Source organism: Opisthocomus hoazin, chromosome 11 (assembly GCF_030867145.1).
Source record: "Opisthocomus hoazin isolate bOpiHoa1 chromosome 11, bOpiHoa1.hap1, whole genome shotgun sequence".
Classification (NCBI taxonomy): Eukaryota; Metazoa; Chordata; class Aves; order Opisthocomiformes; family Opisthocomidae; genus Opisthocomus; species Opisthocomus hoazin.
The window spans coordinates 19,215,386-19,238,232 of record NC_134424.1 but is presented as its reverse complement, the minus strand read 5'-3'; the positions used below and the strand labels follow the sequence as shown (position 1 = coordinate 19,238,232).

Sequence of the window (22,847 nt, the reverse complement as noted above, 5' to 3'; positions counted from 1 at the left end):
CAAAAAATTCATATCAGAACAGCCAAAAAAGTTCTCTAAGAGCAAAACAGGGCTGTGACTGGAAAATAACCAAATGCAGTGGTTAAACTGTAAAAATCTGAAAAAAGAACAAACTTACAATATCCTTTTTCATCACACTTTTTTCAAATAGATTAGTAGTGCAATTTATTAATAATTAATTAATAATGCAAATTCTTAGATATGTTCTTCAAAAATTCTGAATTAGGCAAAGCAAGATCACCCATCTACGTTTTTCTTAGAGGAGTAGGGTGGAGAGGATCAAATTGGGTGAGATTTATAAATGTTGGAAAGACTACATGTCACCCGTCAGGAAGGGTTCTGATCCTTTGGGTGACTAATGAGCATCATTCTCTCAATTTAGAAAATAAACCAAATCCTCCCACAGGAAAAAATTTAGAGAAGTATGATCCTAAGGGTAATGAAAACTAGTAGTTTACAGGGTTGTAACAGCAAAGTAGATATAATCTCCCACTAAATTAAAAAAATGCATTCACACTTACCTTTACATTGGGCTTCTTAATGGAAACACCTCTGTACCAGCCTAAAACCAGACAGAAAACATTCTATTAATCTGTGGCACTTCTTCCTTTACACAGAAGCAAACTGACTGAAAATTATGCAGTTACTGAGATCATCTCAAAAACCAGCTGTGACTCACACAGGTCAAATTTGTTCAAAGGTTTTTTTTGGGGGGTTGGGGTTTTTTTTTTGCTCTGCAACGATGACAAGCAATTAAGAATCTGGAATGCTCCTGTTTATTCCCACCAGGAATAAAAGCAGCTTGGTACACTTGATCACTGTACTCACAATCACTAACTACTTTGGAAAGACACATTCAAGCACGCATGCAAGAACCTGTACCGAACACTTTCTTACATGCTGGTACATGAGTCTCTTCATAGTGTTTATCTTAAAAAATCTCCAGACTTCAAAAACCTGTCCTCTTAAAGACAGGAAAAGCCGTTATCAAACATTACTAATATTGTTTAAACTAACATAAATCCTTTGCATATGTCCAGTCTTGTGTATGTCTGTAAGACTAGAGAACAGATTTCAGGACGTAATTTCACAAATCCAATCATTATTGTTGTATCCCCCACCAGATAACCAACCCCAGACAGGAAAATAAATCAGGAGTAAATGGCAGAGCTGAAAAAGCTACACGTTAAACAGAACCACCCAATTACTCCTGTTTTACACAGGTGAAAGTAATGTCACTCCAGGCAAGATTCATCAGGAAAAAAAGTGCTGAGAGCACCATCCAGTTTAACAATGGAAAAGGAGCACACTTCAGTCGTTGTGGTAGATGAGCTGCTCTTCCACTCCATAAGACACACAAAACAACATGGAATTCTTGCTAAAAATATGCCACTCCCTTCATACCAGGGTCTAATGCTTCAGCCCCAGAACATAAAGCTAAACCTTCAGACCTGAGCCTGGAACACCCCACAGGAGCATGGGCTGGGGTGCAGGTTCTGTGGAGAAGGCCTGGCCATCCGAAATTTGTGGGCAAAGCTGGCCAGGCCCAGCTGCCACGAAAGCAGCGAGTGCCAAGTGCCTGCACGTCACTCTTCGAGCTGACAGATGCAGATGCAGACAGGCAACAACCCAAACTGCCAAACCCAACAATTTCACATAATCTAAATCCACTTTCCATAAAAATTCCTCTAATTTTTCCAGTCACTTCCTACTTCTAACATTATTTTTTTTCCTACAGAGGACGGATATAATTTAGGATCTGCAGCATTTAAAAGAGCGCTAGGAAAACTTATCAGTAATTTGCTATGGAGAATAGAGAAGCACAGAACAAAGTCACTGTGTATTTTATCTCTCAGAAAAAGGACTTTGTGTTTGGCTGAATAATGACACAAGGCCCGGAAGTGGGGAAGAGGCTCTTGATTTGGTTTTAAAGACAGCCTGCTAGTCTTGGGGTTTTCTTTGTTGTTTTGTTGTTTTTTTTAAGGAAATAAAATAAATATAAAATAAAATAATTAATGAATTCAAGACATCTGCATATCTTAGTATGGAAAAAATTAGACCCCATCTTCTTTATTACACAAATTTTTCATGAAGATGGGGCACATCATAAAGATTTCTTTTGCCATGAAATATTTGCTTATATTAAAAACCAAAATTTTGTTTTCAATTTATTTCTTAGTTGATCAAACTTCACGGCAATCACATCAATGGAAACATATATGCACAAACAACACATACAGATCCTTAAAATGAGTAATTTCTAAAACTCCATACAACTGTGCCTGCAACACCTGCTTTTGAGTAACAGATGCTACATATTTTTAAGGCCACAGAAAAAAATAAACGCATTTGCCCTGTGATTCATTGTTACCAATATTAAATACAGCATGCTGCTAACTTCTATATTCATAGACTGCGTACCTTGGAAATAAACATCCATTTTAAGCTTTAAGACAAACAGAATGGCAAACTTCTCAGTAAATATGGAAAAAAATTGTTTTATCTAAGTTTGTGAACAGAACTGTAAAAGTAAGAATAAAAAATGATAAAGCAGGTGACTATTAATGGTTCAGATATGTAGGGTAGGGGATGAAACACATTTCCAAGTGATTCTTCCGAGTTTCCTGTTCTTAATCCCAAAACAAATCTTCAAAGATCAAAAGGTATGTGTTTACAGAGCTGTAAAAACCAGGAACAGAAAGACTGCTGAGAAATCATCTAGCTCATCCAAGCGATGTCTCTAAACCTCTCCGTGCAGATGTTCAGCCTGTTTTTAACAGTGTCCAATAAATAATCATCAGGACGGAATAACACAGCACTCCTTGCCTGTAGAAAATGATCCATACAGCTTCCTCAAAACTTGTATCCCAAGGTATTTCTGCATAGTGTTCCAAGGAAACAGAGTACATTTCTGCTACTCTACACAGACCAATCTGAAATTGGTGGTGTCGTACAGGCATATTTTTAGAAGAAATTTCTTCCTTGAATCAACAATGGCCAAGAAAACTGCATGTAACAGAAACATTTCCATATAGTGCTTGAAAATCTAGAATATTTACATCAAGTGGAGATGGCAGATCCTCAGTGGACAACATATTTCAGTGGCCCAGACAACATATGTGCACTTTACAACCTGAACGTTTTTTGCTGCTATTCAAATCCAGGATTTTTGCTTTTGGAGAACGTGGAAAACATTTTGTTGACTTCCCTTTTGCAGGTACTTTTATACACCAAAGTGGTATGTTTCCCTTTAATCTTGTAGATTGTGCTCTCTGGATCTTAGTTTTCCTTTCTTTCACTCTTCTTTTTTCAGTGTGGTATAATATTTTTAGAATCATCCTTCTCTGTTTTAAGTTTCCTCCAACTCCACACAAGCAAGATATAGCAGAAAGAGGAGCTCACCAGAACCTGAAAGTACTAAATTGCAAAATGTAATTCCTTATTTGCTTACAATGAACAGCACCAAAACATCATTCTGTATCTGAAAGCAAAAGCTATGAGAAAAGGTACAATGCATTTTTTAAAAAACACATTTAGAAAATTGCAGCTGCATTATGTTATTCACTAAAATGAACTAAACCTTTATTCTAGAATTAGTCTGAAACAGATTAATATTGATCTAATCATGTATTTTAAAGGAAATTTCTTTTGGAGGGTTTAATCACAACATTCATCAAATCCAGGCAGGTGCTTCAGCTGTGATCACAACATGCACTACATGGTTAGACCCCAATATTGACTAATGTTTTTAGATGTTACTATACTACAGACAATACTCTAGAATTATGGGATTCATTTTCTAGCGATACATGGCCTTTAAAGCATACTGACTTATAGGAAATAATGAAAAAGGTGCGACTTAAAATTAAGAAGCAAAGAACTATGGCTGTGAATTGACAAGAATTTTGTGAATAAGTTAATGTGAAACAACAGTCATGAGTATCTGCCATTGGAACAGATTAACTGTCTAGTAATTATCAGTAACTAATAAGAATTTGAGGACAGATGAAATTAAGGCGTAAAACCAGAGCTGGAATACCTACAAATCCCTGCAGAGAAAGACTGTGCTTTATGCACATGCACACACACAGACCCCTGTTTGCTTTCCGACAGCTAAGAATATTCTCAAACTGCTTCACCTAGAGGATGACCTAAGGAAAGGGAGACAGATAATTCTAACTGTTTTTCAAAAAATGAATCACCATTCTGGGTCTAGCTGGGAAAGAGTTACCTTTCTCCACAGCAGCCTGCGTGGTCCTGTGTTTTGGATTTGTGACTATACCACTGCTGGGTAAGAGACCAACATTTTGGCCATTGCTGAACAGTGCTCGTACATCAAGGCCTTCTCTTTTTCCCCAGGGGCCGCCCCGAGCAAGCAGGCTCGGGGTAGGCAAGAACTTGGGAGGGAACGTAGCTGGGACAGCTGACCTGAATCGGCCAAAGGGATATTCCACACCATGTATCATAATTTGCTGTAAGAAAACTAAAAATTAGTCTATTAGAAGCACCATTCTAAGCAGTGTCCTATTCAGGATAGGAAGGAGAACACAAGGTATATCCCACACAAGCCTGATGAATTTCAAGTATTTTACCATAGTCAAACAGATAAAATGACAAAGACATCCTAGAACGGACAAAAATACCTTCAATGATACAGATGATGCTCTAAGCAAACATTTTTTTCTTTTTTTCTTTGATCACACAGGAATACTCATCCTATGCCTACACCATAGCACAGTAACAACTTAAGAAAGCACTGTTATGTCTGAACATCTGTGAGAAGCTGGGGATGAATGCAGCCATTTGGATTGCATCTTAATGTTGTGTCGATGCGTATTTCTGGATAAGTGTCATGAGAAAGCCACATACATGATAAATTTTGATGAATGGAGGTGTAAAGCTTTTGTTTGTTTGTTTTAGAGAAACTGATAGTATGATAGACATAGTGTCACAGTAAAACAGAAACTCTCAGTGCAGGAATTACATACACTTTCCTAATCTAACTGATTTTGAACACCTCACGCTTTACATTCTCAGTATGCCTAAGACAAAGGTTTAATCCAAGTACTGTAGAAGAAAATTGAATGAATCATATTCATTCCAGTGTGTTCCGGACAATTCACTGTATCTCAAAGCCCTACTCCAACTTTGCTTTTAGGTGGACTGTACTGCACAGTGTAGCAGATAAACCAAGCAGACTACCTGAAGCAGTACCGCCACACTGCACAGAGATCCATGCCAGCTGAACCTACCAGCACTTAAACATTACGTTTCTCAGGTGAAACACAGAACCCAGGAAAAAACACAGCTTTTGTCAATGCCATCTAATGATATTTGATACAAGCTAAGAAAAATGAAGAGTAGGCTGACCTACAGCTCTGCCCTCTGAGGGATTATTTGCTGTGTAGGGTATACAAAGAGCTGTAAGAAGAATTCCATCCATGGTAATAAAACTGGAGAAAAACAAAGCGAAAATATCCCATTATACCTGTTCCCTCTGCACATTAAGACCACCACTTGCTCAAAATTTTTTCTTCAAAATGCATTGCCTATACATATTTTCACACTGCAGATTGCTTGCAGGCCAGTAATAAAAGCTCACTTACTTAGCCATATATGCAAGAATGTGTCCCTGTCCTTCCCTTTGTTTCTAGGGCTTTTTCAGCTATAAGAAGTATTAGGCTTCCTGCTTGGCTCCTCCAAACGCCAGAATTCAACAAGGCCTCTGAAGAGGCAGGACAGAAAAATGGATTGGGAATGTATATACCAACATCCCATATCAAAAAATGCTTATGGAAATAACATGTCTTTCACCTACAACTACCTGTACCTCTGGAAATTCACAGTGCTGGAAACTTGAAGCCATCCTACAGAAACCTGCATGCTCTTAGATAAAGACTGAAAACCAGTCTTTCCAAAAATGTGTCACACTCAGAAGTCTCAGCAATTGTGCAATCCTAATTAAATTGCAAAAGTAGCTCTGGGGCAGGCCTGCACACCTCAATTTCTTAATCTGAGCAATCAGAAGAGTTACCAATGTTTTCTGATCTTTACTTGAAAGTGTCGTGAACAAAACAGGATATTCATTCTAAAAGTCACCTCGTAACCTTTTCCAGATTTCCACTTAATCAACAAGAGGTCTGTCACACAGAAAAAGCTCATCCCTTTTCAGCACTCAGTAGCAGAAAAACAAAAGGATCCTAATTGAAAAGAATTGATCTATTTTTCAGAAAAATAAAGCTCAAACATCCAGGTTAAATAAAGTAGGATCAACTGCAGACTGTAGAAAAAAAAACAAATTCCACATACAATTTTTTGACAAACAGAATTCTGAAAACAAATTACATAAATATTTATGGTAAGTCCTAAAGCTAAACTGGGTTCTTAAAGAAAGCACTGCTAGTGGAATCTGCTATAAGAACTTGAACCTTCTTTGTCCTACAAAAATAAGTATATATTGCAGTAATGTGAGTAACCCTCACATCTGGAGGAAAGCTTTGTTCTGCATATACTAATCAATAAACAACTGCTTTTACCTTTTAATCTGCATATAAGCTGCTGTGCAGGGCTAAAGGTACTCAAAGTGACCCAGAAGAGGGATGGTAATAGAGCTTAGCAAAAGCTTCTTGATACTGAAACTAGTCAATGCCAAGACCACTCTGTTCTGAGCTTGATGCTCTTGAGCGGTGCCAGGACAGGGCGAGCAGCAGATGAATACCCAACCCAGCCTGCCAACACCATGGCAGGGAGCAGTCTCATGCCAGCAGAGCCACAGGAATACGCTAATAATGCAGCCAGAGAGATGCCACAACAAAAGCAGGAGAGAGAGAATGTGTTTCATCTTGGTGTTAGCCAAACAGAGGGCCCTCAAGAAGCCACTCCTGCACTCCAAAAGACTGGTTTGAATAGCCAGGCAAGATCTTGTGCAGTAGCTGTGTGGGTCCAAGAAGCTTCAGTTCCACTGGCACACTCCACAAAAGGCAAAGAGGAAAAGGGATGAAAAGGAAAAAAAGGCAAAGAGGAAAAGGGGTATCTCGATGGAGACATCCTTCTCAGGGTAAACCCAAATCACTGGGAGTGAGTCAATTTGGCCCAGCCAGCCACAGGACAGCTCCTGATTCCAGGTGGAAGGAAACCTGCATTTCTCCCGCAGCAATGAGAGTCTCAAATGTGATTCCTCACTCATCTGTATGGTACAACTTGGAAGCATGGCAAAGATAACACTTCTCAAGCACGTTGAATTCTTCAAGAACTTAAGAAAAAACCCTGAATGCAAGCTGTATCTGCTGGGCAAGGGTCCCCGATAGTGGAAAGCCTTCATTTGACCATGCTGTCACTGCTGGAAAAATGGAGGGAAACTTTAAATGTATCACCTGCATGGCTTAAGAACTCTATTATTAACATACACAGACATTAAAACCATGTAAATAAATGTGTGGATACCAGAATTTTGCATGGGTAAGATAATATTCTTGTAACTGGTGCTTCAGGCATCAGCTAGTGTTTCTTTTCTTCAGAGAATATACAAAAGTCTCAAGGTAATAATTAAAGTCACTGAAGTTGTAGCATTTTTAATCTAAAGAAAACTGCTCCCTAGCAATAGAAACAAATGGACAAAACAGACATTTTAAATTTACTCTGAATGCCACTAGTTACTCACAGCTACTGCCAGTGCAGGGCAATAGTTGTATGACTTGAAAAACAGTGTTCTTTCGAATGCGCAGTCCATGCATGTATTTCAAACAATGAGCACGCTTGTGCTTCGTCACTTCACAAAACAAAACTCTGTCTTCCAGCATTTATAGGTGGCATACCATTGCCATATTCTTCCACCTCCTCAACGCATGGCATGTAAAGCAGAGAACACCGCTTACTGTTTCAATTCTCTCTCAGCGGCAAGATTATAAGCGGAAGAGCTCAAGGAGGGGAATAGAGCGAGGGGAAAGCTGTGAAAGACAAGCATACGTACAACTGATATATTGAAGAATATTTGTTACCTTCGAGTGAGATCACTGGAAGATCTCAGAGTCCTCCATGCAAACCATAACTATAAAATCACCCTAGTAACATCACATGCTTTAGAGCTAGCATAACATTTGATGAAAACATGGATGACACTTTTGGTAGCTCAGAGGAAAGGCAGACACTAAATCCATGTGCTTGAACCCTGTCCTACTGAATTACTGGGAGGGAGGCGTGGGCAGTGGGAAGCATTTGTCAGATTTTAAATACGTTTAGAAAACAGCGATTTAGATATTTGTGGCCTGGTATGAAAGCACAGAGTGGCAGGCACACAAATTGGTTGAAATTCAGAAGTTCCAATTTCAAGCACATGAACAAGAGCCACAGTAACAAAGACAACGGTATTTCACTGCATTTTATTTTAAAAATGCATAGACAGCCACAATAAAAAAGATATTTTAAAATATGTTACCCATTGGTATTCATATTTATTAGCCTTAAAGAGACAAATATTTGTATATATAGGGGGCTATGTGTGTATGCATATATATTTGTTCCTTTACTCTGTAAATATATGAAACTTGGATGCGGAGGTACCCAAGAACTTGATATAGAAAATTCCCTACTCTTTCATTCAATTACTCTAAATGCAGCAACTGCTTTTTATACCAGTCACTACAAAAGAGCACTGGCTCTTTTGTAATAGTAATAATAATAATAGTAACAGTTATTCAGTAAGTCTTTATGATTAAAAATAAGCACATTCAGAAGTATAATCTTCGACAGCCTTGAATTCTTCAGTGAGTCTCCGAACTCATTCTTCATGACACTAGAAGGTTTGCGTGTATGTGAATCCTTTTAACCCAGGCAGCAAGGTCCCTGCTGAGAGAATTATCCACAAACTATTCTAAGTGAAGTTGAAACACCAGTAGGTCTTCTGCCAGCTCCCACAGTAGTGACCCTTATTTGCATGGGTTAACATTAATTTATCCAGTTTGACTGGACGAAAGAATCACCAGCAAATAATGCAGAAGTAGAAGATGAGGTATGTTCCATTCTAAATTTGCAAGGCAAACCAAGGACTGTATTAAACAACCACTAGACAAGAATGCTTAAATGATGACTACATTTTTTTGAACCTACTTTGCATATTTAGTGTGCTTTTTTGCATAATTCACACGTGCAAGAGCTGCAGCACAGACAACCTGAATATTCAGATGAGTTCCATATTGTGGAGTTTCAGATGTTATTATCAAAATTAATATATCTTTTTATATATGTAAAGTCCACAGTAAAGGCATCTCAATCAAAACAACAGGATAGAGGGCTTAAAACAAAACAAAAAACCTCTGGACAATACCTCCTTCCACCCAGGAAAACATTTGCCCGAGAACCCCCTCTCTTGGCAGTTTGAAGACTGGCATGAATTGCCTTTGAGGACTCATCCTCAAAACTACTGGCAAAGGAAATATAGAGAGCCTAATCATTATAACGCTGCAGAGAGACACTGGATTATCCTTTTCCTTTTGTGTAAGCAGCTTGCTCCTTTGAGATCAGGCTTTTAATTCCCCAAATTTTGAAAGTTTCCTTGATTACGAGAAATGGTTTGAAAATATCATGACTGCTTTCAGCAACATATACTGTTTTCCCTTAGAGTTATACTATCCTATACAAAGTAATAAAGTTTTCCAGAACTTGCACCATGTACTAATTCACAAGCCCTGCCAAAACAACTACAACCACCACTCAGGGCTCGAGTAAAGCTTAGCCCATTACACCACCTGTGGTTTTTTAAAAAACATTACCATTTGCAGTTATAATACTACAAGTATTGATTACAGCATGCTTCTTCATGGACTGAACGTCACTACTACACTGCAAAACTCTCATTCAACAGAAAATTTTTACAAGTGTAGATGGAGAAGCTAGTACTTTCCTGGAAAAATTAGCATGGAAGAGGTCACTTTCATGAAGAGTTAAGTCAGCGGGTAAACAAACAAAACATCTGAGTACAAGAAAAAAGCATCAAGTGCAACAGACTGTTCTAGGAATGAGAGAAGAAAAGCAGTCTTCTAACAAGCGTGCAGAAGGTTTGTGTGGCAACATTAACACCGGAGACAAAAAGTGACTGTAAACCAAACAAACACAAAACTAAACCTACAACATTCTGGAATGTTAATTTGGAATTCACATTTATGGATCTGGTTTTGAATTTGTTTTAATACTTCAGGATTAAGGTTGCATTATTTCACCTCAGACTATAGTGAAACATGTTCTCATACTGTATCTTCTCAATGTACTTCTCAATAGACATGTTTTACACCACTTGCTTACTCTGAACATTAGGATAAAAATCAGTCTCCTTTCAAATACGACCTCAATCACACTATTCATGTGAATAAAGCAGAGGATTAGGACATTCAGTTTATTCACACACAGACATCTCCAGCTACATAAAAAAGAACTACAGTTATAACATTTACAATGGCATTTTGCTTTAGGTAGAAAAACCCACATGAAGATATATGCAAAGCAATCCCCCCCTAAACCCATATTCTTGCCATTTTTTCCAGTACTGCTCCCAAATGATTTGCTAATCTATTTCATAACTAATATTTTGCATGTGTTTAGATGTTTCTAAATAATAAACACTGATATACTTAATTGAAATGCATAACACTAACACTGAGAAAATATAGTAAAAAAAGATAGTGATTATGCACTTCACATGATGAAAATTCACTGTAAGACCCAATTACAATACAACAATCAGGTCAGGGTTCAAGATTTTCTGGACAGATGGTTAACTTCAAACACACTGACCCCCTATCAGACTGGATTAGTGCCAACAGCACTCAGCCTTTCCTACGGAAAGTGGGTCAGATTAGGTTTTATTCAAGCGCTTTGATTTAATGCATCACGATTTCCAAACAACTTATTAAAACCTGCTAGGTTAAGATATTTGCATATTCTTATACAGAAAATGGCATTCCGTCCTAGACATCACGCTTACCTTCACATTTCTCTAGGATCTGGACAGTTTCACCTAGTTCCAGGACCAAGCCTTGCGGTACAGCTCCTCTGAAGCTGCATATCACTAGAGGGTGGGGAGAGAGAGAGAGAGAGAGAGAGAGAGAGAGAGAGAGAGAGAGAGAGAGAGAGAGAGACATATGAGGGTTGAATCTTTGTGTGAATTTTTCTTCTAAGCATAGCACTTTAGCTCACTCTTCACATAAAAATAGCTATTACATAGCTGCCCAGAAAACCTGTCAGTCAACTCTTCCTCATCAGATATCTTTATTTCGGCCCTTATCAGAAATAAAGCACAGCAGCAACACAAAAGCTGTGCTTTTTCAAAGATTTTTTTAATTAAGCAAGGCTTCTAATCACTTTAATCACCAACCCCTGATTCACATTGCATACAAAGATTTCCTTGCCTCGCAATTCTTACTCTACTACACAGCTCCTCAATGGAATAGGCAGTCCTCACTGCAAAGACTATAAGAGGAAGTCAACTGCAGGAATTACTTTCCTCCAAGTTGAAACTATTTCAAGTACCATCTGTGAAACAAACACACTGTAAAAATCCTATATTACCATACATTATTATATTTAAGTAGTTATGTAAAAGAACACGTAAGAATCTGTACTTCTTATAAGCAATAACTTGACATATATCTTAAATATTTTTCTAGGTATCTTTAGTTTTCATTAACCAGTGAAAATAACAACCCACCAGTGTTTCAGAAAATATAAATACAATAAAAATATTACTAAACAAACCTAAATTTAAAAATTAATTTTTTAAAAAAATATCACCGTGTATAAAAATACATTCTTTAACCTTCTTATCAAAATACAGCAGGGACATGGACAGGGATAGTTACCTGAAACGTGACATGTCAAAACAAAGGATGAATTGCAAATAAGGTCTGTCCTCGCCCCCCCCCCCCCAAAGTCCTGTAATGCTGTTGAACAGCATTTAAAAACTCACTCAGGCACAGATTTAATTTAATCATTCAAATACCCTGTTCTAAAGAAATACACACTCAGTCACAGAGTACTCCCTGTTTGTCACCTACGCACACGCTGGAGCACTACAAGCAGAATTCCACGACTCGGAATAGTGACCTCCAGTGGGCACCGTCCTTTTGCCCAATTTCAGAGAACACTCCCCTTTAAATGCAAACACTCAAACTACGATTGAGATGTTCCCATGTGATGGAGCTGCATTTCATCTCCTCCCTAAATATCTTTTTATGTCAAAGCCACCGATTCCCTTATGACTAAAGCCTCTCTCCGCAGAACTTCAAGCACTTAACCAGAAAGTCTGAAGTCCAGGGGAAGAACACCATGGAAATTCAGACTATCATCTGCACAAGGTATGTTTCTTGAACCTTAAATTTCCAACAAATAATGAGAAAAGCATAGAAAAAACTTCTACCAAAATAAAACAGTTTCAACCGTCTATACAGATTTCATAGAGGGAAAGGGCAAGAAGGAACAAACTACATGCATCAGCCAAACACCTGCACAGATGAGAGTAATATGAGAAATAATTTGAATCAAAATGTGAAGAGCACCAAACAGAACCAAATGTTTGCAGTTCCACAGTAAGACTCAATGCAATGTTTAATTAAAGGTGAAAAAACTAGGGATTCCATCAACAACGCTAAACTGTTCTCTCGGCTCCTACTGCTCAGCAGAAGTCACCGTTGGGTAAACGAGGTTTTGAATTCTTGTTTACATCAGAGGCAGGAGAAACATATCAACTGGCTCCAGACTGGAGTAATTCAGACAACAATCCAAGAAAAACACTAAGCTTGTCAGCATTCTGGATTTATTCCTCACCCATGAAGAAGTCATAAATGTGGATTTCAACCAAAGAAAAACTACTTCATGCTTCTCCCGAAGTGCAGGAACATTGACAATTGCCAAACGCTTAACTGGCGGGCCATGATCAAACCTCTCATGGCTTCTCCTTGCCCCTCCAGTATTTTAGACAGCAGTATCCTTTCAATACAAAAAATGCTTTTTTTTTCCTTAATAGGCAATTTTGCCAAAACAAGAAGGTACAAACTCTTTTAAGTTATTTTGCAAAATACAGTCCTGTATTAAAATAACGAGTTTTCCATCCAGACTACCAAAAATACTGAAAAATTCAAGTATGTTTCAAAACCACAGGGTTTTAAAAATCCAGGGTGAAAAGCTACTATTGAAAACACCAGAAAAATGAAGAAATGTTAACACAGTAACAAGACACATTAATTTATGAAAGTAACTATAGATACATGATTATTAAAAAAATATACACATGATAATATTAGATCAAATTTCCAGGCCATTTGCAACTTCTCTGAATATGCCAAGATTATCAGGACACAGAGACACAAGAGTACTAGTGGCCGTAGGCAGTCCGAATTGCAGAGAGATTAACAACTGTCTTACTCAGCCGAGTCCAACAAGTAATAGCCTGAAAAACATTACAGCATGTTAACACTACATTAGGAGTTTTGCATTAGCAAAAAACAGCTGACAATTATTTACCGTATGAAAACTACTGAATAAAGGATGCAGCCAGGAAAGAAACTGGATTTGAGGCAACTGCCAGTTCTTTGCTCATCAAATACTTGCCTATTATGTAACAATAAAAAGTGAGCTTGGAATGAAAGCCAAAGGGAAGGTACCAGGAAAAGTTTTTTTTCCAACTGCTGATACAATAGATTTTAAATATATGGCCAAGAATAATGACTTTAATATATTTAGTCTCACAAGAAGTAATTCTAATAGATCCGTTAGTTTACAGATGGAAATTGTCCATTAACAAAAGGATTCTACTGGTCACACAAAGAAAATCTGATATAAGGACTCTACTGTATCAATACGTAATCAGCTCTTTAGAATTCAGAGTACTCCATTAATAAGATAGGCAATGCTCTTTTCTTAGGTCTACTTCAGTGAAAAAAAGAATAAGTAAACAAAAATCACAGAACAGAAATTAACTGATCCCAGCAGCTGTAGATACAATCTGGATGATCATTCTCAATTAGAAAATAATGTCTCGTACAAAAATAACATCCACCTCATGTTCCTCATTCTTAACACAGCAGTATGAAATCTAATGCCTTCATTGATAAATTTGTTCTCATCAATAAATTATGAAGGTCTCTTCTGTTTGACAATTTTAATAATCAACTGGGTATGTGAATAGCAAAATGGACATTTTCAAAATAACAGAAACCAAATCTCAACAGCAGTTGACTTTCCAGCCACACTACACTAAACGTAAGTCAGGAAAAAAATCAAAGAACCCAAATAAACTGACGAAATACACCAAACCATATCTTATTAAAACTGTTGAACAAGAACACAATTTAACATCTCTGAAATAAAAAAGAACAGTAAAAATAGCTACTGATTATGACAGAATCCCAGAAATTTTAGGCTATTTTATAGTCTGATAAATGATTCCAAAGGTTACTGCCAAAGCTGTGGATGTTACTCATTTGTTAAACTAAAAATGCATTATGCAACACAGTATTATTTATGAAGTCACTTTTAGGTACACAACTCTTCTTAGCAGTATTTGAAAAATATGAACACAAATGTATGGGAAATAGGGAATAATTTAACCATTCTGGGGAAAATAATTTACAGAGAGGACTCCAGTAACTGACTTCTGTCTCTTCCCACAGAGAAATTCTTTATAGCACATGATCGTCTACAAACTGTCCATCAGCTCAGTAAGTCTCCATCGTTTCTTCGAAGTCATCCCAGCGGTCACCAGAATACAGATGTAATGCATCATCAAAATAGGCACAGAGCAAAGCTTTTACCCACCTGATAACAGATCTGGACATCCCTCTTGGATTCCAGGACAGACTGCTGAAATATTTAACATCTGTTTTCAGATGTTAACCCCCCTTGCCATCCTTCAGGTTTACAAGGAGGTCGCAGGTCCCCCTCACGAAACACAGTTTCATCACATGCCACTTCCAGAAATTCTCTCCAAGTCAGAGGTTCCTTAAGTGCAGTACCTGAACTGTATCAAAGTGGGCCACAGCAAAAAAAACGCTTCCCTCTACACCTCCGTAATTTATTAACAAGAAAGGCACAGACTAGTTCACGTAGGCAGTTACTGCCCAGCTTTAGTACACAGTACGAAGGAATTTGGGGGTACAATACATAAGAACAGATGGAATTGGAATAACTGTTCAGAAAGCCAAAGACCCAGCCACGAGACGACAGATTCAGAAGTGTCTTCCTTGGCTGCAGACATGCCCCGAAACAGTATAAGCAGCTGCACTGCAAGTCAGCAGCAGTAAGAGGAACTGCTTCAAAAGAATAAGGGTACACAGATAAACATGACCTCTTAAGAAAGAGTCAGTGCATCTTTGTATAGCTTACTGAGTCCTCATCTGTTAGATAGCTAAAGGAGCTGCTTGCTATCTAGACAAAGAAGATCCAATTGGTACAATCTAGCAGGTTTTACAACAGCTCTTCCAAACAGCCTCTGTCAAAAAGTCTTGCAGAAACTGAGCTTGGCTATGATACAGTGGGAAGGCATTTGCACAGATAACTAACTAGCAGAGAGACATGAAACAGAAGAAGTAGCCAGTTTTCTTACTGAAGACAGATTGACTAGCAAGCTCTAAAGGTATCTCTGTTGGAGCCTTTTCTGTTTAAGTATTTCTAAATGATCCAGAAAAGCTGATCATTCAGAAAAGTGACAGTTTGTGAAGCCACTCAAGCTATTCAGGGTAATAAACAGTCGCAGACGGACCAAAGTGTCGCAGGACGAGCTGGCAGATGTACACCATTTAGTTCACCTACATGGTGTTGCACAACGGATGAAGAATCCTGACCTCACACACCAAATGATCGCGTCTCCCCTTGCTATTACCACACCAAGTGAAACTCTGGACTGTTGTTCAGAGTTCTTGCCATAAGCTCAATGCTCAGCGACTGTCAATCGCCATCTTCCTCACCACCATCACATCACAGCCGAATACTATATTTGGCAAAAAACAGAAGACATCATTCCCTACAGTACTGTACGAAATTCACAATGAACCCCTATGTGCCAGTTCTCCCCTTTCTCCTTTGTCAAAAAATACATCCTCTGTCAAAAAGGACAGAACAGCACAAGAGAAGGTAGAAAGAAGTGAGACAAAAGATACCAAGGACTGCAAAAGTGCTTTTATATGATTAATTATTAAACAAGATAGGACTCTTCTACCAGTAAGACTGACAGCTGAGAGGGGTGGAAAGAGTATAATTGATAAGTTGTAGGGAGCAAGCGAACAGGGAACAATTGCTAATCATCCCTTCCAGTACAAAACGCAGAGCGGCGTCAAATGAAACCGCAGAGTTCAGGACTTTATTTAATAAAGTAATTTTCCACACAGTGCATAAACGGTGAAACTCTTCACGAGATGCTGTGGGTGACAAAAAAAAAAAATCACTCAAGTTCAAAAGCAAACAGGGCAAATTCATGGTGTGTACCACCTTAGGCTCAGCGAGCCTCTGACCCAGAAAGCACTTCAGTCTTGGGAAAGCATCACATATGCTTATCTTGCTGTGCTACCATACTGGAAACACCTGCTACTGGTCACTGTCAAGGGCAGGACACTGAATGAGATGGCTATGTGGCTAGATGGTTACGATCGCTCTCACACTGTTATTATGGAATCACAGCCTGAGATTGTGTTGTCCCGTGTTAGCTATTGATTTGTGACCTCATCTGAACACTATTACGGCAAAAAGAGAGAATACAATTCACAGTTAGAGAAATGCTAAATTAGATTTCATGTGTGTCATTATTACTTTCTGCTGCCCACTTAAATGACAGACCTGTTTTCATTTTTGCTGTGGTATAATTTAAAATATATCTTCCTTTTGTAATTCCTTCTAACTCAAGTTCCTACGTCCTAACTTCCCCACTCAGTCTCACCTGGGTCGCAATGCTTCCACAGATCATTTTTCTTCCTAAACGAATTATATCAAATACATGCTAAACATAACAATAGAAATGTGTTCATTTTTACATGAACAGTGGGAAAACCCAAAACAAGGCCAGGAAAATGCCAGAATACCACCCAGCACAATACATCCACGCAAAGATCATGCAGCATCTACCTGCTAATTCCCCTGAAACATGATTTTTTCTTACCATATTCATAAAAATACTTTGCAGCACAATGAACTGGCAGAGGTATATGCCTTCTCATATACTTTCTAATTTTTTCAACGTATTTCTACACATTGTATTAAAGCCTACGAAAACCTTTTGACATTGCATAATGTTCTATTTACAATATAAAATGTCTGTTCAGCCCATAAGTAATTTGTTTATTTTCATATAGGAACAGAGACCTTTTCCTGCCCTTTCCCTCCCTACCTTCCAAGAGGTACCAATGAAATTGGAAGTATTTATTTAAATGGGGCTTAAGAAACACAATCAGTTCAAGAGGTTTCTGTGTTTACATCGACCCCTTTTCCTTCCCAAATCTAAATTATGTTTCTTAATCATAAAGTTGGCTTTTACAAATTATTATTTATTTCTCATGTTCTCTCTTCCACAATAGAAATCATTGCTGCTAGAACAGATATGCTAAAACAATATGCTAAAACACATTTTGTTTTTTCTTTATCCCAAGATGTCGGTGAGGCCAAGATTTAATGAATTCTATGGGCTAACTTGGCAGGAAAAAACTCACAATGTTTCATATTATCAGCTGTGAACATGCCCTTTTTTTTTTTTTTTTATTTTCACTGGGTCTTTTCTAGTTGCATTATGTGACAAAAGACACTAAAAGTTCTTAAACTCCTTCCACTGGAACAATCATAATTTTGCAAATTTTCAACATATCTGTGTTTACTCATGACTTCGAAATACAAATTTCCTTGGCCTTTGTGACAGTTTTTTCCAGTTCTCAACTCATCATCATCATTATTATCTGCCTTACTAACTTGCAATATTTTTAGATGACACCAACAGAACATAGACAAGTGTTCCAGGTTGAAGATGACACCAGCAGAACATCATAGACAAGTGTTCCAGGTTAAAGTTTGCTACTTCATTTTTATAAATGCTTTGTACTACACTCAACTTGCAGTTATGCAGGTTACGTATTAGTCTTCGACCAAACTAATTTCAGAAGGGGTGGCAAGAATGACACACAGGAGAAGCATAGCTGCAGTTGTCTTGCTCTGTACCCACATGACTTCACTCCATACCCTACCAATTTACAATCACACTGAGCAGACACCGAATTGTGGTCTGTGCTACAAATATCAAAGTTCAGAAGTTTTCTGATGGCGTAATTTATGCTTTGTAACACATAACCATATTTTAAACTGACACCTCTATCACACCAGCTAAGAATCTGGTGTTCATGTTTACTTTGGGTAAGCACTTAAATTTCAAGTCCTTATAAAGAATTGAATATTCAACTACTACCAGTTATCACTATTACTAGTTAATATGGAATATAAGTCAATCTCTGAGCCTAAGATTGATTGATATTGATTAGTCTTTAAGAAAACAATGTAAGTACTTCAGACTGGTAAATTAATTTTATGACAAGGATGTATCTTTCCTTGAAATGCTTTTTCAGATGAATCCATCTATTAAAAGTGTGTAGTATCAAACAGTATAAGCTAGTTTTAACAGCTGAAAAAGATGAACTTTATTTTCTTCCCTGTAATACCTAGATGACAATAAAGGCTCCATGTAACATAACTTCAGAGTCACTGTAGCAGGCCAGACCAAGGATAGCTTCAAATTAAATACCTTTTCCCTAACAGAGTCTAAAAGGAGGTGGTGAAGGAAGGGTATTAGAATAGAACAAGCATGTAGCTTTCCCCACCTTGAGCCATCTGTGCATTAGCACTTCCTAAAGTAGAAGTTTCTATTAGTGTTAGCTTTCTGTACGTATTTAATAGCACTTTCTATGCTTTTTCTTCTACAGAGCCACGCAAATGTTTTGAACCACCTCAGCTTTTAACATCCACATCACCCAGAACTCCACACTTCACTTCTGCATCATATAGAAAGCATTCTTCAGTTGTTCAGATCCCCCATCACCAATGCCCTCTAGGAATTGTACGAAAATAAAAAGAGTGAACAATAAATTTCTATTCCTCCACTCTGCAGTATTTATGGTTTTAGAATCTTCCAAACTACCTTTTCTGAATAATTTATTTTCCAAGAAGGACAACAGATGTTATTGCTTTGTATTTACATATGGCAGACAGGGAAAAGTCTCAGCCACAGCAATATGACTGCGCAAGAAAAAAACAACATTGATACAAGTCACCACCCAGAGGAAAAGGCAGCGAAGAGTCAAGATTTAGCTCTACCTTTTTGCGAGGTAACTGTGTTGCACCACGATGCCTACAGGCAGCAAAAAATTAATATTTTCCAAGCCACAATGTACCTTCCGATCTGAACGTCTCTCAGTAATACAAACCTTTTCCCAGCAAAAAGGAGTAGTTCTTGCAAACAGAAAATTGTGGGTTTAATAATTTAAAAGACCAAAAAATAGTTTATGAAGGAAAAAACTTCTCACATTTTTATAACAAAATTAAAGGCCAATATGATTACATTTTTGTGGAACTGCTTGATTAAACCTGGCAGCTTCACAGATTGCACAGTTAAACTCTGATGATATTTGACAAGAGAGCAGAACCACAAAGAAATTAAAATGAAAACATTTTCATTTTATTCTACAAATACCTAGAAGAATGTCTTCACCTTCACAGTACACCTTCCAAGTATTTAAATGATTAATTGTGTGTGAGGGTTTCAATTATTTGCCAGAAATGAATTTGAGACATGTAAACTTATCTGCAAGTTCAGGCCACATTCAGCAAGTATGTTTGCAAAGAAAGCATGGAAAAAAACCCAGGTCTAGTACTTCCAAAACATTCTGCTGTTTAAGTAAGATGGGCAATATCAAGAATTTAGGTACGAAGGAGAGGGCATATGCCATAAAAAAAACAAACTACTCAAATAAAATTCTGCAGCAAGGGGCATTTCTTGCAGCATATACTGGTACCCATGACAGAACAGGGCTCTAATCCGATTGGAATTGCCAGGCACTAATGTAATACACACACACACACAAAAGATTACCAAAAGCTGATTAAAAGCCATCCAAACATTACAATTGAAGAGTAAAGATTAAATAAAAGACGCGATTTAGAAGAGGGCTAAAGAATTTTTTGACCTTATTAATGGTCTTTATGAACTTTTATGCAAAACCTTGAGGAGGAAAAAGATACTTTAGAGTTGCAAGCAATCTGTTACACTTAAGGTTTTGTATATTACCAAAATTACAGTACAATTAAGTGAAGGTATCTCAGGCTGGCCCGGGAGCACTGGCAGTTGCTAGGCAGCATCTGCTCCTGTCAGAGATGCTTCTTTCTTTGTGCAACACAGAACCTCAGCCAGGAATACTGCCACCAATGGATTATTACAAGGCAGCTTACTGCCATCACATGGCATCTGCAAAGTGCTCAAACTGCTGCCTAGCAACACCGCCTCTCTCTACTGAGTCATACCATCACTATGAAAATATTCATGTAAAAAAAGAAACTGATGCCTGAGAAGAAAGGTGATCATTCACTAGCTCAGTGAATTATTGCTAGCATCCTTCCCCTACCCTCCAAGACAAAAATAGAGACCAGGCTCAGAAATCATGAGCTGTAAAAGAGTTTTTCACATTCTGGTGACGTAAGGTAGAATTGAAGAAACAGACCAAAAGCCCACAGCGTTGTCCAGTACCCTAGCTACATTAAGGAACTGATTTTGAGCTTCTACCTTTGCAGACATCTACCCTAGTTACTCATCCTGTTCCTGTAAATCTATTCCCTCAGCTATTAGTTCATTCAATTTCAACTCTGGCATTACAGCAGTCCCTCACCCATACATCATTCCCTCTATGAAGGAAGGAAATGCAGCAGTTTCTTTTTCTCCCTTTTAAGCACAGAAGGCGGCTGTTGCAGTTTCTGAACCCTTTTCCCTCTTTCCAATACATAACTTGCAAAGAGGAGAAAAACACTGACCATACCACACTCTGCCACAGAGGAGCATGGAGCTGTTCTGCGCTGCTGCGTTCCACAGACCGCAGATGTGTGCCAGAAATGGCTACGTTTTACTGCTGAACACTAGGAAACAAAATAAGAAATCAGTCAAGTTTTGAATACCCTGAAGGACAGAGCTTGCACCACCTCTCCAGGCAACCTGCTCCAGTAGTTTACCATAAGCACTGTGGAAATCAATGCCCCTTACGGTAATTTGCCATCACCGGTCCTTCTCCTTTCACTGTGCAACTCTGAAGTGTCTGGCTCTGCCTCATCCATAACTCCCTAAAAAGCAGCTAACCACAAACTAGACCCCATCTTCTCCTCCTCTATGGGTCGTACCACCCTAGACCTTGCAGACCCTCCTCTCTCATCACATGCTCCAGCCTCCTACCCATCTCCTAACCTCACCCCTCGCACTGTGAGGTACAGCGCTCTAGATGCAGCCCCAAGAGCGGTTCCCCCAAAGTGGGAAATGGTCACTTCCATCAGCATCCTGGCGGCACAGGAACACAGGCTGGTATGTGGCTAGCTGCAAGAGAGCACCAGTGATTCACATTCACACATGCAAAAACACAGGTACCATCCCACAGCGCTTTGCATTCTATCCCATTTTACACTGACTACATCGTAAGGCTTTTAGTCCTCCCATCTAAGTGCTGAGTAGGTTCATAACACGCTAAAGTTACCTTGGCATTTATGGCCAGTTTGAACACTTGCTATGAGGAGGAGGAGGAGGGGAAGAATACGGCAAATTTACAGAGGTGTATTTATCAGTATACCACACCTTCTGTATCTTTGTCGAAAACTCTGTATTTGAGCCCATACTGTCTGCCACACAAAGACTTTTTGGGACATCTGAATACAGCTTACAAGACTGCTACGAAACCTTTCAACCCACACACAAGAACTCCGACCTTTTGGGGTAAACTATTTGCTACTAAAATATAAAAAAAAAAATGAAATATTTGCCTGACATAATTGAAGACACTTTTTTTTCCATGAGACCTAAAGAATTTTTACCTCTTCTAATCTTGATTTAAGCAAACATAGATTATTTAACGCTATCAGCATCATCTGAAACCTTGGGAAAATCATCTTTTTCTCTTATCGCATCTTCCACCCAGGTTGAAATAATGAATTTATTTTTTTCATTATAGAATGAAGAATACTGTCTTGTGCCAGCAACCTGAAATATAGTCACTCCAGAATTAAAAAAAAAAAAATCAGAAATTTCAGTTTAAGGCCTTGCTATGATGAAGAAAGTTAGAGAAGCCTATTTTCTACTTCCACTTCCCCAGAGACAAAAGAGAAGCTGTTTCTGCAAGACCAATGCTTCAAAAGCAACCTTTCTTAGGGTAAAACCCTTGGACCACAGAGATAACCAAATACTTACCAGAGAAAAATTAAAAAACAAATCCCACAGCAGAGCAATTTTGTTCATAACTCAAATCAGACCAACGTACTCAGAAAGGCTGAACCCGAACAGCAAGCGGGCAGAATGGACAACTGCAAACTACCGTGCGCACGCCAGAGCGATGAGGGAGCACTCGTGACAGCAGCAGCAGGAGCTGTTCCGAGCGGATGCTCAGCTGCCTGGTCAGCAGACAGCAGGCCCAAGCACAGCAGCACACAGAGCTGTTTTTTCCTGTGCCCCAGGCCAGCTCTTCCCACACTGACAAGTCACTGCCAGAGGAACCGCCAGGCAATAGGATGTTTAAACAGAAACAGACACGCAGGTGATTCACCGAGTCGCTCTCTTCATGCAAGGCCAGATGTACAGGTAGCATGCAGCT

At 38.5% G+C, this 22,847-nt stretch overlaps 1 protein-coding gene across 8 annotated transcripts in view; it reads right to left on the bottom strand.

Annotated features, from left to right (window-relative positions):
• The window catches only part of DOCK3 (dedicator of cytokinesis 3), a 225,148-nt gene that overhangs the window by 193,572 nt on the left and 8,729 nt on the right, over nt 1–22,847 (bottom strand). For all 8 annotated transcript variants that reach the window (XM_075433137.1, XM_075433142.1, XM_075433138.1 and 5 more), the window contains exons 2-3: nt 10,976–11,059; nt 522–562 (exon numbers count right to left, since the gene is read on the bottom strand). In XM_075433137.1, the coding sequence (XP_075289252.1) occupies nt 522–562; nt 10,976–11,059 (125 nt within the window). The remainder of the gene's footprint in view (nt 1–521; nt 563–10,975; nt 11,060–22,847) is intronic.